Here is a 14,782-nt window from a genome sequence, read left to right as displayed (position 1 = left end):
TGGAGAAGTTAGAAAGAATTGAAAATTTTTAAAATTAAACAATATCAAAGATTCGATACTTTAACAAAAAATAAACATTTTGAAACGAAAAATAAAGAAGTTGAAAAAATTTGTGATTTTAAAAATAATTGAAAATGTTAAAATTTTGAAATTGAAAGAAAAGGTTATTTATAAAAACATTGAGATTTTGAAAAAAAAATATACCCTTTTAAAAAAGAAAATTGAAAAGTTGAAAACAAAATGATGGTTTTGAAGGAAAAAATCGGCATTTTGGAATTTTTGAGAAAAAAAATTAAAATTTGAGAAATTTTTTGAGATTTTGAAAAAAAAAATTAGAATTTGTATTTTAATTTTTTAAAAATATTTTATAATAAAAATGATATTTTGTTAAAAGTTTTCAAAGAAAAATTAAGTGTAAAAAATATACATTTTGAAAAAAAATGTTATTTTTAAATGGAAATTAAAATTTATCTGTCAAAAAAAAAATGTTGCCTCATCGGGGCGAGTAACTAGTCAAATTAAGGATATTGATCAGTAAAATAAAGTGAAGGAACCAAACATATAAAATAAGTCAAATATTATGATAAAAATTGTGACCTAACTTATTGACCTCGCGAGAACTTTAGTATTAATGCTAGTAAGTTTTGTAGGCCCCATCATGATGTGTGTCGAACATCAACACCGTGCATTTGATGTGTTCCCTTTAGGTTATGAGATATCTCAAAAATCATCCGTATACGAAACTCAGGTGGCCCATACCATCTAAAACCATGTGAAGACATCCTAAAAAATATAAAAGCACTTGGTGGGACCCACATGAGTTTTGGATGCGGTTGAAACTTGGTCTGACCCCTCATCCAAGTGGGACACACATAATGAGTGGGTTGGATATGTGAATGACATTCAATATATGATTATGAATGTTCTAAGGAAACCCCTCTCCACTCCATTTAGGTGAGTTACAAATTACCCTTAGCATACAGAGTAAATTCTGTGGGGTCCACCATTATTTATTTATTTTATCCACTCCGTTCATCCATGTTAACAGATAATTTGAGGTCTAAAGAACAAAAAAGAAGCATATCCAAAGCTCAAGTGGACCACACCACAGGAAATAGTGTGATTGAACCTCTACCATTGAAAATTTTTTGGAGGCCATAGAAGTTTTGGATCAAGCTGATGTTTGTGTTTTCTCTTCATTCATATCTTTTTGATATTATGAACAGGTTGGATGACAAATAAACATTATTGTGGGCCCAAGGAAGGTATTAATGGTGGAAATCATTATTTTACATTGTTTCGTGTGGCATGGTTCCCTTAAGTTTTGGATTTACCAAAATTTTGGGATCAACCCACATCGTTCATCCATTTTTCGAGATCATTTTCGAGAATTATCCAAAAAATGAATCATATCCAAAGATTAAATGGACCGCACCACAAATAAGGGGAACGGATTGGCTACTTCCCCTGACACTAGCCAATGGCTAGTGGTTGGTGCTCTGTGGGCCCCACCATGATGTATGTGTTTAATCCATGCCGTCCATCTATTTTTAAAAATCATCTTATGGCATGAGACCAAAAATGAGGTATATCCCAATCTGAAATGGACCACATTACAAGAAACAATGTTGAATGAGCGTTAACCATTAAAAATATTTTGGAGGCCATAAAAGTTTTGGATCGAGATGATTTTTGTTTTTCCCCTTCATCTAGGCCTGTATGACCTAATAAACAAATTGGATGTCAAATAAACAGTACAGTGGGCCTTAGGAGGATTTTAATGATGGATATCCAATCACTATTGTTTTCATGTGGTGTGGTCCACCTGAGATTTATATCAAGCTCATTTTTAGGGATCAACCCTAAATGATGTTAAGAAATGGATGGACGGCAAGGATAAAACATATACATCATGGTGGGACCCATAGAGCCTACCAGATCCAAAGCTCAACGTTACTAGATCCAAAGCTCAACCGGTTATTTTTTTATTGTACAGTGACAATGTGTGAGTTTTGTATTTGATGTAAAATAGTGGTGACTCATTCATAACAATAGTGGCAATGAGATGGTGTTATCCAGACCATCTAAATAATGGGTCTAGTTGTAAATGGCTAATATTTATACTTTTTTCCTATATAAGACTATCTTAATCATCTGTAAATAGTCCATTATATGTATGGCTTTTAATATAGTTTATTTTATAAATGATGAAAAACTCACAATTGTCGGATTTGAAAGTTACATTCATTTTAGAAGAGGATTTCTGAATCCATCTTCCAAGCAGAGGAAGCCGCGCTTTCATTCAAACAAAAGTCGCTGGAGTTCCTCTTTTGACATTCATTTACACTGCCAGGAATTTGCGATCGGGAGATTTTCAGGTACCTCGTTTCAATTTCCTCCTCTTTTTCTTTCTATGATTTATCATAATAGAAGAAAATCTCTGCATTTTGGTGTAAATTTTCCGGAGCAGCGATTTTTGGGGTTTCATATACGCCATTTGATTTTTCCACAGTTTTTGCATTTTCTTTCTTCCAATTTTTTTTGGTTTTCTTGAGTTTTTTTTTTTCATTTGAATGTCTCAAGGTCAAGCCCCTAGCAGCTTCGGCTATGATTGATAAGGGGGAGCTTGATTGGAAAATAGTTGCAATATCGTTGGACGATCCGAGAGCTTCGCTCGTGAACGATGTTGCCGATGTTGAGAAACATTTTCCGGTATGAAATATTATCATTATTTTCTCCTCTGATAGTAGGTATTTTACAGATGTTGGATTAGTTATAATGTTGTGTCCTTTCTGGATTTTGGAGACAATATTGGATTTGTAATCATTTCCAGATATCTGTGAGCATAGCCCACATGGGATGTCTGCCAAATGTGGATGGGAGCTTGTCTACCGGCAGATGAGAAATGATTGAGATTGGACCCAGCACTTTATCATCGCATTCTTATGGAGTAGATTTTGAGGATTGGGGTGTTTAGCCCATCTTATCATGTCAATTTTGTGGAATACATGGGCTCTGCTTCTGCGAAATACAGATGTCCTCGTTGGATGATAGCAGTGAGACCACTCTGGGTCTCTTGTTGGATGGTCAGATGGTCTTGCATCATTAGTGCTTTTTAATTTTTGAGGATAGAGATTGAAGTGGCATAATCCATATATCGTATTTGCAAATGTTTGATCATTGTGCACTAATGCATAAGACTCCTTCACTTTGATTATATGAATAGATATTTTATTTCAATGAATGTTGACTTCATTTTCTTCTCATATGATTTTTTTAGCTTTCCTGCTATGTAGAAATTGTACTGATGCCACCATCATATGATGAAATGAGGATTCAACTTTGTATTGTCATTTGTCATCTCTAGTGACGCACTAAATCAGTACTCACATGGAAAGTATCATCTAATACATGCTGACATGTCTCATTTTGGAGTTTGCTGATACATGTTCGGAGACTGCTGCTTATTTCTTATGATGTGATTTGAACCATGAAAAACTGTGTTCAAAGTAGATGAGATACATTCAATGGTCATTTTCATTCACAACTTGGAATTATCCTCTGGCCCTTGATTTCATCTATCAGTTTGCTTTGATGCAGGGAACTCTCACTTCAATTCGGGATTGGTTTAGAGATTACAAGATTCCAGATGGAAAGCCTGCTAATAAATTTGGTCTTGGCAACAAGGCGGCCAGCAAGGTATATCTACTTTTGGTTCTGTTGTAGCTTTCGACCTTTTCAATCTTTGGGAAGTCAACTTACCATGTCGGCGGGACAATTACATTCACAAAATGATGATTACTTGGTTTGAACTTTAGGCCAATCCATGTCGGCGGGACAATTACATTTAGTCATGTGATTAGCTAGATGTCCATTAGCTAGCCATTAATTTTGACTTATAGCCTACCCAATGAGTAGATTGGCCCAATTTCTATAACAAGTTTCATGGTATGTGACTCACCTTTTGCATGTATTGAATATTTTGCAAATGCAACTCTGGTGGGAAAAAATGCAGAATGTGAAAGTTCATATACAGTTGCTGTATGTGATGATTTTGCGAACGCAACTCTGCCCTCCAATCATGTGCAAGGTATGTGCTACCCTCCAAAAATCTGGATGGTCTTGACTGACATACATGAATGCTAAATGCACCATTTAAGAAACAGTGGATAGCATATTTACAACTATGCTATTTTGAAGGATTGCAAAAGTCACATCCTTTTGTTTTTTTGAATGCAATAGTTGTGATTTTTTACATTCACTTGATTGAATCTGAAATGGTTTTTTATGTTTTAATTTTATTATGATTTTTATTTGTTCTTGCATTAATGAATGGAATGTTGCCTTTCAGATTCTTTTCATTGAATCCGGATTTTTTTAAAAATAAATTTGTTGAATTTATTTATTTTGGGTTAAATGAGAGAATAACAACATTCTTCTTTTTCTTTTTGATGAGTGGACCAACCTATAAGGTAAGAGTCCAACATCATGGCCCCAACACCCATCCACCTCTTCCAACAGGTGCACCCGGCCCCATCAATTCTTTTAGATATACAAAATATCAATTTCGTTCAAATCATCAGGTGGGCCACACATGAATTCTTATTTTTTTGGGTGGCATATAATTGGATCTTTACAATGGATTGCCGACCTAATGATCCACCTCAATTTTGAGCCATGAAATCTACCAAGTGGGGTTTAACTGATGAGTGATTCTAATCTTAAATAAGTATTCTTAGCTTATGAGTGTAAGCTTAGGGCACCTTTAAATTATATTCCTGGGAGTCATTCTCCTTCTATAGTTTGAAAAGAAGAAAGACAGTTGGGTGCGCATTAGCATTCCCCAGTGCAACGACAATCACTTTCTTTTTCTCTAATTTATTCCAATCTATTATGATGTAAAACCCAGTCTACCTCGGTATGAAACATCATAGGGTTATAAAAATATCTTAAATGTATATTTGTATGATGGATAACATGTGTTGGCTTGATTGATTTAAATTAAACATATATAGGAAATAAATATATTTTTGCCTCTTTTATATATATATATATATATATGGGTGGAGGTAGCAAGAAACCAAGAACTGTGACAATTAGGAGTGGGTCAGTTCAAGTTGAAGGCTCTAAGGGAGGCTCCAAGGATATGGGTGGAGGTAGTAAGAAAAGACTTGAGGAACTATGGTTTAACTGAGGATATGGTCCCTAATAGGTTGGAATGCGTAACAGGATTTGTGTAGGTGGCCTCAGTTATTCAGGATAAGGCTTAGATGATGATGATCTAATCATAATAACATCAAAACTACAATTATAATACTGAAAACAATGAAAATGGTTGAAGTATTATCCAGGGTTCTATGTCAAATTGTAGCTACATGTCCATTGCAGTTGCTTAACTACTTAAAAATGAATGAAACCAAACTGTGAGTTATTCTAATGGGTAATTTAAGTACCTCATTTATTGCATTTGTTTAACAAATCATTATCTTATACACTGCTATGTTTTATGTGTGATTATTCGTGTTAGATTCTGAAAATTTCCTTCCTGATTTAGCACTAGGTCTTCCCTGTCAATGACCTTTACCACTATGCTGTTTTTCATTCAAACACAGTTTTGACACCTTCGCAGGAAGTAGCTGAATTAGTAAAACATGACTTTGGGAGCATTGACATCCTTATGTACTCTCTCACCAGTGGCCCAGAGGAACCATAGTAACTATATTATTCATGCCCCATCTCATGTTTATGTTTGTTGTTTTCGTCTATCTTGTAATTTCCTTTATAGGTCAGTAAACCTCTATTAGAGACATCCCGAAATGGATATCTTGCAGCGATTTTAGCATCAAGTTATTCCTATTTGTCATTGCTCAAGCATTTTGTTCCAATAATGAATCCAGGCAAGCTTCTCAGAAAATGAAAAAAAAAAGGAAAAAAAAGTGGGCTGCCTGATTTTTTGGCTAGCTAGGGTCATTTGCACTATGGGACCACTTGATGAATGGCTGAGATTGGCACCATGTGTCTTGTTGGAACTTATGGCTTGGTGTAGTGGGTTGCCTAGCCAACCTCTATAATTGTAAGACCCATATCCCATCCTGTACCGTTCCGTAGACTTCCGCGATTTTTCCGGTCGAATTTCAGCAACCTTCGACCCTTAACTAGTATTTGCGCGTGACCTTGCGTCACATGCCATCAACCCGAGTCGACTCAACCCAAGACTTGTACCCCTGCGACCGTGCTGTCGCCGCGGTTCCGATGCCGCATCTCACGTGCCGAGACGATACTCGAGCCAAGAGATGTGCGCCTGTGTTCATTTCGAGAGAAACGCCGCACGTTGCAATCCCAAGAGAATGTTCCATCAATCGCATCAAGTGTCAAGTACTCCATCCCATCATGTCAAGTACATACACCATCCCCAAGCAACCTCTAAAGTCAGCACACACTCTCTCTCCACCCATCAAGTACACCTATCCATCACTCACATCTCTCACCCATCACCTCTCTCTCTCTTCCTCATTTCTCTCTCATTCTCCCAAGCTCCATGAGAGCAACTCACGTCCAAGCTTTCCTCCATTTTTCCACCCACCATGAAGCTTCATACCCCATCATCCAACCTCTAAAATCTAATCTCAACCATTGATTCTTTCTCCTTGGAGCTAGATTGCCCTAGTGCAGAAGGAGTAGTAGTTTTGAAGGTGGGTGCTTCTTTCTCCCACTCTCTCTTTCCTTATTTCTTTGTGATGGTGTGGTCATGTGGCCCACTCGGATGGACCCCACATTGATGTATGTCTTATCCCCATTATCCAACCTTGTGGTGGCCCACGTAGGCAACACATCTGTTGGTGGGGCCCACCTTAAATAATGTACTATATTCAAACGTCCAGCATCCAGAGACGCTGGACGTGGTTTGTGAAGTGTGAGCAGACGGTGAGTGTATCAAAAAATAGATATATGTACTTTTTTTAAAAAAAGCTTTTAGGTGGACCGCCCACACAGGCCCCACCTTGATGCATTGAGCCCATCCAAGCCATCCATTCCATTCCTTAGATCATTTTAGGCGTTGAGCCGAAAAATGGGGCCAATCCAACCTTCTGGTAGGCCATCCCTTGCAAAACTGTGGTTTTCATCGTTGAAAACCCACCCTGATGGTTCTATACACTGAAGTATGTCCAATATTGGACTCGTTCGGTCCATCTTGATCAGTAGAAACCAATGGATGGAGTGGATTCATCAGATGCAGGCCCTACATGTGAAGTACTGCAAAAAAATAAAAAATAAAATAACATGCAGCGGCAGCAGTAGGCCTGGCGGACGGATGGATAGCAGCAACACCCACTGCTCTAGCCGTGGGCCCCACCATGATGTGTGTATGACATCTAAACTGTTCATGAGGTGGGTCCCTGCTTGACGTGGGCCCCCTCCAAAACTCAGGCCCATCCAAAGCTCAGATGGCCCACATCACAGGAACCAGTGTGAATTGAACTGTCTGCCATTGAAACCCTTGTTAGGCCCACAGGAGTTTTGGATCAAAATGAAATTTGTTTTTCCCTTTCATCCGGGTACAGGTGACCATATGAATGGGTTGGATGGAAGATAAACATTATGGTGGGCCCCACGTGGGACCCACAGTGATGTATGGGTTTCTTTTGCACCGTCCACTGACGGTGGACGTTGGCAACCCACCATGATTTATGTGTTCTATCCGCACCATCCATTGCATTGGATGGTGGGACCCACCCTACGTGTGTGGCTGCACCATTATGTGTGTACATGTACATATATATATATATATCATATATTAAATATATATATTATATTGTATATTATATAGATATATATTATATATTATATTATATGATATATACCTGATGGTGGGCCTTTCGTTGAACCTACCTGTTTCACCCTTGCCATCCATCTATGAGGCCCACCTTGATATATCTATTTTATTTCTGCCCCGTCCATTTGGACGGTGCCGTGTGGAACGCCACCATGATATATGTGCTTTTCTCCATGCCGCCCGTCCCTTTTTGGATGTGGGACCCACCCCACATGTGCTGCATGTGTGGGGGTGGGGCCCACCTTGAGATATGCCTTGTATATCCAGCTGTCCATCTGAATGGGAGATGGAAGCAGATGGGCTGATGTACCTCATAACCAGCTAATAGCTGTTGTATTGACGTCAGTAGTGGTTTGACCATGAGGTATTTGTTATATTCAAAACGTCCATCCACTTGGCAGGTAGGGCCCACCATGATCTAGTGTTATAACCACACCGTCCGTGCATTGGAACAGTGGGCCCTGCTTGTGTGGCTTTCACACCGTCCATCAGGTTGGATGTGTGGCCCACCTTGATGTTTTGTACATTCACACCGTCCATGCATTAGGACAATGCTGGCCGCACCGTGACGCCAGTGTTATATCTGAACAGCCCATTCATTTAACGAGCTCGTCTTAGGCTTGTAGGCCACGTACGTGGACCCCACCACCACCATTGATGTATTTATTCTATATCCATGCTTTCCATCAGGTGGACCACGCTGTAAACAATAGAAGGTTGAACGCCTACCATTGAAACCCTTTTAGGAATGCAGAAGTGTTGGATTTATATGAAATTTGTTTTTTCTTCTTAGTTCAGACCCTTGTGACCTTATGATTAGATTGGATAGAAAATAATCTCCATGGTGGGCCCTAAAAATTTTAAGCCGCGGAAAACATTATCACCACTTCTATTTGTAGTATGGTCCAGATGATTTTCCAATCATCATCTCCACCCCTATTTAGGGTGTGGTTTAGATGATCTTTCGATATGATTCATTTTTAGAAAGTATTAGGCCCATTAATGCAGCCCACTTGGCGTATATGAGGCCCATATGATGAGGCCTGACTTGAAGTACACGAGGCCCATTATGTGTGTATTAAGCCCTTATCGTGTGACCCATTGTGACGCGTATTAGGTTCAAGACGCGTCGCCCATGTGATGTATTTGAGGCCCAGGTGTAGGGCCCACCTGTTGTGCGATGCAGCCCACTTGATGTGTTTGGGGCCCATGAAATATGACCCAATGTGATGTACATATGGGCCTAATATGATGTACATGTTTTATCTGCACCGTCCATGGGACGTGGACCCGACGTGATGTATGTGTAATATCTATTTTGTTCGGCCACGAGAGACGTGGGGCCACCGTTATGTATGTGTTGTATAATTCTGCACCATCTAGCTTGTTGAACGGTGGGCCCTTCTGCTGTGTAATTGCAGGACCCACCATGTTGTATGTGTTTCATCTATGCCATCCACTCATGCGGCCCACCTTAATGTGTGAACAACAAGTACACTGTCCATCCATTGGGGCCCATTTGATATGTGCAGGGCCCGCCTCGATGTGATGTATGTAAGGCCCATTATGATGTATTTGTGGCCCAGATATGAGGTCCATTGTGATATATGAGACCCTTGTGTAAGACCCATCTTGATGTATTTGTGGCCCGTCCATTGAGGCCCACCTGTTATATATATTTGAGGCCCATGTGTAGGGCCCACCTATTGTGTATTTAAAGCCCATGAGTCGTGGCCCATGAATGATGCCCAATGTGATGTATGCGTGGCCGTTACATTGTTTACGAATTCCTTATGTAGGCCACTCCTTGGGAGCAATGTTGGTTAGATGGCCACATTGATGGGGCAATGACGGTTAGATGTCCTCATTATGACCTTCCCTTAGGCCTTGTTAAGCCCATTCGTGTCGAACCTGATTGTCGTGACCGATTTACCGATTATGATTATCAATCAATCTCGATTGTTGTGGCCGATTTGTCGATTGATGTGACTAATTTACCGACTCTGATTATCGATCGATCCCGATTGTCGTTGCCGATTTGTCGATTGACGTGACCGATTTACCGACTCTGATTATCGATTGATCTCGATTGTCGAGACCTATATGGTGTATATGCGACTCGTAGTTGAGGGACATTGCAATGTATATTCGACTTATGTTTTAAGCCTAATATGATGTATATGAGGTCTATGTGATAGGGCTCATTGTGATGCATTTGAGGGTCAGGCGATGGAGCCCATTGTGATGTATGTTAGGCCCATGTGAAGGGCCCATCGTGATGTGTATTAAGCTCTTGAGTGAGGCCCATGGTGTTGTATATTTGGCCCTTGTGTGAGGTCATGGGTCCACTATATGTTAGGATCTATGAGCATCATTCCTCGGGGGCAATGTTGGTTAAATGTCTACATTGTCGAGGTCGATTGTCGATGCCAGTTATTGATACCAATTATGAGTATGTGACAATATAACATCATGATATCTACCCATACGCATCATCTGCATGTTTGTTATGAGGTGTGGTTGATCTTTATATATGTCATTGAGCATGTTGTTATGAGACTCCCTGATAGGCGGAGGTTATCTCACATGAGCGCACGGTATATGCAAGATTGATGCATAACTGGATTGTATGACTCATGCATCTTGCATTATGATTACTGTATGCCCTAGCGACATCAGGGTCATAGCCTCCACAGGCATATCGTGGATGGCCAGATGGGACACCGAAAATTTGTTCTATATGGGGTGTTATAGATATCCCTGGGTGAAAGTTCCTAAACCCTCTTGGTTCCAGAGGTTGCTCCAACGTCTAGACCGAGTGTATGCATGAGCGCATGAGGGCCATATACCATTAGGCCGCGTCTCCCACTGTCGTGGTCAGTTGGAAGGGGGTGCGGCCTTACCTGCCCGAGAGGAGGGGGGCAATGCTAGGCTGAGTCTGACCAGCTAGAGGAATGGGTCCGCTATCGACAAGCCGAGCCTGATATTGGCAGGCGAATAGTGAGGTCTCTTCCACTCACCTTATTGCGCGCGATGGGGCGGCAATCTGGTTTGGAGTGTAATAGACCCTGGTAATGATCTTAGAGAGTAACCGTACTAATATGTGGACTTATTGAGAAGGAATTGCATATTCATTCATTCATTCCTTCACTATCCACTCGGGCTGGTGGTGCGTAACTATTTGTTACGTGTACCTTTGCATCACCAGGATTTCGGTTGGACGTGCGACTAACCTGAGATTAGGAGTTTACCACATTGAGTCTGACTATCCAAATTTAGGTATGAGATTGGTTTGGATAGAAGTCCTTTATGGTGGACCCCGTAGTCTACGATACTACGTACTATCATCCCGACTTCATACTCCAGCATGGTCATTACATTCACACCGTATATTACATTGCATCCGCAGTACTTAGCATTTTGGGTTACTACGTCTCTACATTTATATGGCCTAGACGGACTTAGCAGGATTTACGTCTTGCATTGTACCCTCGGTATTTGATATTTGGCTCTCTTTGACTCCTCATTTATATGGCTGATCTGAATTGCATACTCTGATATCGTATGACTCATGGGCATACCAGTATAATTCTGCTTACTTTGATATCGTATCTTGTCAGTATTTCTATTTATTCCATTGTCTGATTTATGGCATTATATTGTATACTTGGCACTTACCGTGTGCACACACTTTCACCACCCTCTAAGCTTTCTATAAGCTTATGCACGATAGATGCGTGCAGGTGTTATTAGGTTGCAGCCGCGTTGAGCTTGGAGCATGCAGTTGTCTTCTGGAGCTTTGATTTCGATATATGTATTTCCCTTTCAGCATTGTACTCAAATGATTATATTAGTGGATATGTGATGATGATGTTGCCTTTGTGAATTGGGTATCTTGTGGTTATGCTTATTATGAGTTAAATGTATAAAAAAATCCTCCTTATAGGATCCCAAGATCAGAATCTGGCGTATGGACGTTAGGAGCCGAGAATGGGGTACTACGGAGGCTGTCGACACCGGACTCGGCGATCATGATTCCTGTGAATTCGATTTTCGTGTTTGGGGCGAGACAGAAGTTGGTATCAGAGCATAACTTGGGAATACCTAAAGATAACATCACATATCTGCTGATAGGTACCCTACACTCTATGATTGTTAAGAACTTAGAATGGTTAGATTCCCGAGTTTGAATAACTTAGAGATTTTTCGATATAGCTCCCTACCATTGAATTTGTGAGGCTACATAGTATTCTATTTTCGATCATTTCTGATTCCGGATCTGAAGATTAGTAGGGTCACCATAGTGTTGATGAGGCGTCTTGAGAGCAAGAGCCTGAGGTTCATGGGCATTATCCCCATCTCTTAAGTGATCGATTATGTTGATATGTTTTGCGATAGGTAGCCCCTTCATTGGTGAGCTCTATATTGGTTGTAGTGTGTTTTAAATTTTGAGGATAAAATTTTTATTAGGAGGGGAGAGCTATAAGACCCGTATCCCAACCCGTACCGTTCCGTAGACTTCCGCGATTTTTCCAGTTGAATTTCGGCAACCTTCGACCCTTAACCGGTATTTGCGCATGACCCTGCGTCACATGCCGTCAACCCGAGTAGACTCAACCCAAGACTCATACTCCTGCGACCGCGCCGTCGCCGCGGTTCCGATGCTGCATCTCACGCACCGAGACGATACCCGAGCTAGGAGATGTGGGCCCGTGTTCATTTCGAGAGAAACGCTGCGCGTTTCAATCTCAAGAGAATGTTCCATCAATCGCATCAAGTGTCAAGTACTCCATCCCATCATGTCAAGTACATACACCATCCCCAAGCAACCTCTAAAGTCAACACACACTCTCTCTCCACCCATCAAGTACACCTATCCATCACTCACATCTCTCACCTATCACCTCTCTTCCTCTCTTCCTCATTTCTCTCTCATTCTCCCAAGCTCCATGAGAGCAACTCACGTCCAAGCTTTCCTCCATTTTTCCACCCACCATGAAGCTTCATACCCCATCATCCAACCTCTAAAATCCAATCTCAACCATTGATTCTTTCTCCTTGGAGCTAGATTGCCCTAGTGCGGAAGGAGTAGTTTTGAAGGTGGGTGCTTCTTTCTCCCACTCTCTCTTTCCTTATTTCTTTGTGATGGTATGGTCATGTGGCCCACTCGGATGGACCCCACATTGATGTATGTCTTATCCACATTATCCAACCTTGTGGTGGCCCACGTAGGCAACACATCTGTAGGTGGGGCCCACCTTAAATAATGTACTATATTCAAACGTCTAGTGTCCAGAGACGCTGGACGTGGTTTGTGAAGTGTGAGCAGACGGTGAGTGTATCAAAAAATAGATATATGTACTTTTTTTAAAAAGCTTTTAGGTGGACCGCCCACACAGGCCCCACCTTGATGCATTGAGCCCATCCAAGCCGTCCATTCCATTCCTTAGATCATTTTAGGCGTTGAGCCGAAAAATGGGGCCAATCCAACCTTCTGGTAGGCCATCCCTTGGAAAACTATGGTTTTCACCATTGAAAACCCACCCTGATGGTTCTATACATTGAAGTATGTCCAATATTGGACTCGTTCGGTCCATCTTGATCAGTAGAAACCAATGGATGGAGTGGATTCATCAGATGCGGGCCCTACATGTGAAGTATTGCAAAAAAATAAAAAATAAAAATAAAAATAAAAATGCAGCGGCAACTGGTGCTGCCGCTGTCAGAAGGCAGCAGGCGCTGCCTGCACACTGGCGGACGGATGATGTGTGTATGACATCTAAACCATTCATGAGGTGGGTCCCTGCTTGACGTGGGCCCCCTCCAAAACTCAGGCCCATCCAAAGCTCAGATGGCCCACATCACAAGAAACAGTGTGAATTGAACCGTCTGCCATTGAAACCCTTGTTGGGTCCACATGAGTTTTGGATCAAAATGAAATTTGTTTTTCCCTTTCATCTAGGTACGAGTGACCTTATGAATGGGTTGGATGGAATATAAACATTATGGTGGGCCCCACGTGGGACCCACAGTGATGTATGTGTTTCTTTTGCACCGTCCACTGACGGTGGACGGTGGCAACCCACCATGATTTATGTGTTCTATCCGCATCATCCATTGCATTGGACGGTGGGACCCACCCTACGTGTGTGGCTGCACTATTATGTGTGTACATGTACATATATATATATATATATCATATATTATATATATATATATTGTATTGTATATTATATAGATATATATTATATATTATATTATATGATATATACCTGATGGTGGGCCTTTCGTTGAACCCACCTGTTTCACCCTTGCCGTCCATCTATGAGGCCCACCTTGATATATCTATTTTATTTCTGCCCCGTCCATTTGGACGGTGCCGTGTGGAACGCCACCATGATATATGTGTTTTTCTCCGCGCCGCCCGTCCCTTTTTGGATGTGGGACCCACCCCACATGTGCTGCATGTGTGGGGGTGGGGCCCACCTTGAGATATGCCTTGTATATCCAGCTGTCCATCTAAATGGGAGATGGAAGCAGATGGGCTGATGTACCTCACAACCAGCTAATAGCTGTTGTATTGACGTCAGTAGTGGTTTGACCATGAGGTATTTGTTATATTCAAAACATCCATCCACTTGGCAGGTAGGGCCCACCATGATCTAGTGTTGTAACCACACCGTCCGTGCATTGGAACAGTGGGCCCTGCTCGTGTGGCTTTCACACCGTCCATCAGGTTGGACGTGTGGCCCACCTTGATGTTTTGTACATTCACCCCGTCCATGCATTGGGACAATGCTAGCCGCACCGTGACGCCAGTGTTATATCTGAACAGCCCATTCATTTAACGAGCTCGTCTTAGGCTTGTAGGCCACGTACGTGGACCTCACCACCACCATTGATGTATTTATTCTATATCCATGCTTTCCATCAGGTGGACCACGCTGC

General features: G+C 41.3%; 1 protein-coding gene across 1 annotated transcript; it reads left to right on the top strand.

Annotated features, from left to right (window-relative positions):
• The first annotated feature begins 2,583 nt into the window (after positions 1 to 2,583).
• On the top strand, positions 2,584 to 4,420 carry LOC131221082 (soluble inorganic pyrophosphatase 6, chloroplastic-like). The gene is made up of 3 exons (XM_058216192.1): positions 2,584 to 2,712; positions 3,601 to 3,699; positions 4,016 to 4,420. The coding sequence occupies exons 1-3, from the start codon at positions 2,608 to 2,610 to the stop codon at positions 4,124 to 4,126; spliced, it is 315 nt and encodes a 104-aa protein (XP_058072175.1). The 5' UTR covers positions 2,584 to 2,607; the 3' UTR covers positions 4,127 to 4,420.
• Positions 4,421 to 14,782: the final 10,362 nt, after the last annotated feature.

Source organism: Magnolia sinica, chromosome 12 (genome assembly GCF_029962835.1).
Source record: "Magnolia sinica isolate HGM2019 chromosome 12, MsV1, whole genome shotgun sequence".
NCBI lineage: Eukaryota > Viridiplantae > Streptophyta > Magnoliopsida > Magnoliales > Magnoliaceae > Magnolia > Magnolia sinica.
Note: the sequence above shows the minus strand (reverse complement) of the source record. Positions and strands in the feature narration are given on the sequence as shown.

Bases quoted from the DNA above. Each gene is read 5' to 3' on its own strand.
- LOC131221082 (XM_058216192.1), top strand. From the start codon at position 2,608: ATGATTGATAAGGGGGAGCTTGATTGGAAAATAGTTGCAATATCGTTG. The intron at 2,713-3,600 runs GTATGAAATATT...GCTTTGATGCAG, and splicing joins ATGTTGAGAAACATTTTCCG to GGAACTCTCACTTCAATTCG. The intron at 3,700-4,015 runs GTATATCTACTT...GAAAAAATGCAG, and splicing joins GCAACAAGGCGGCCAGCAAG to AATGTGAAAGTTCATATACA.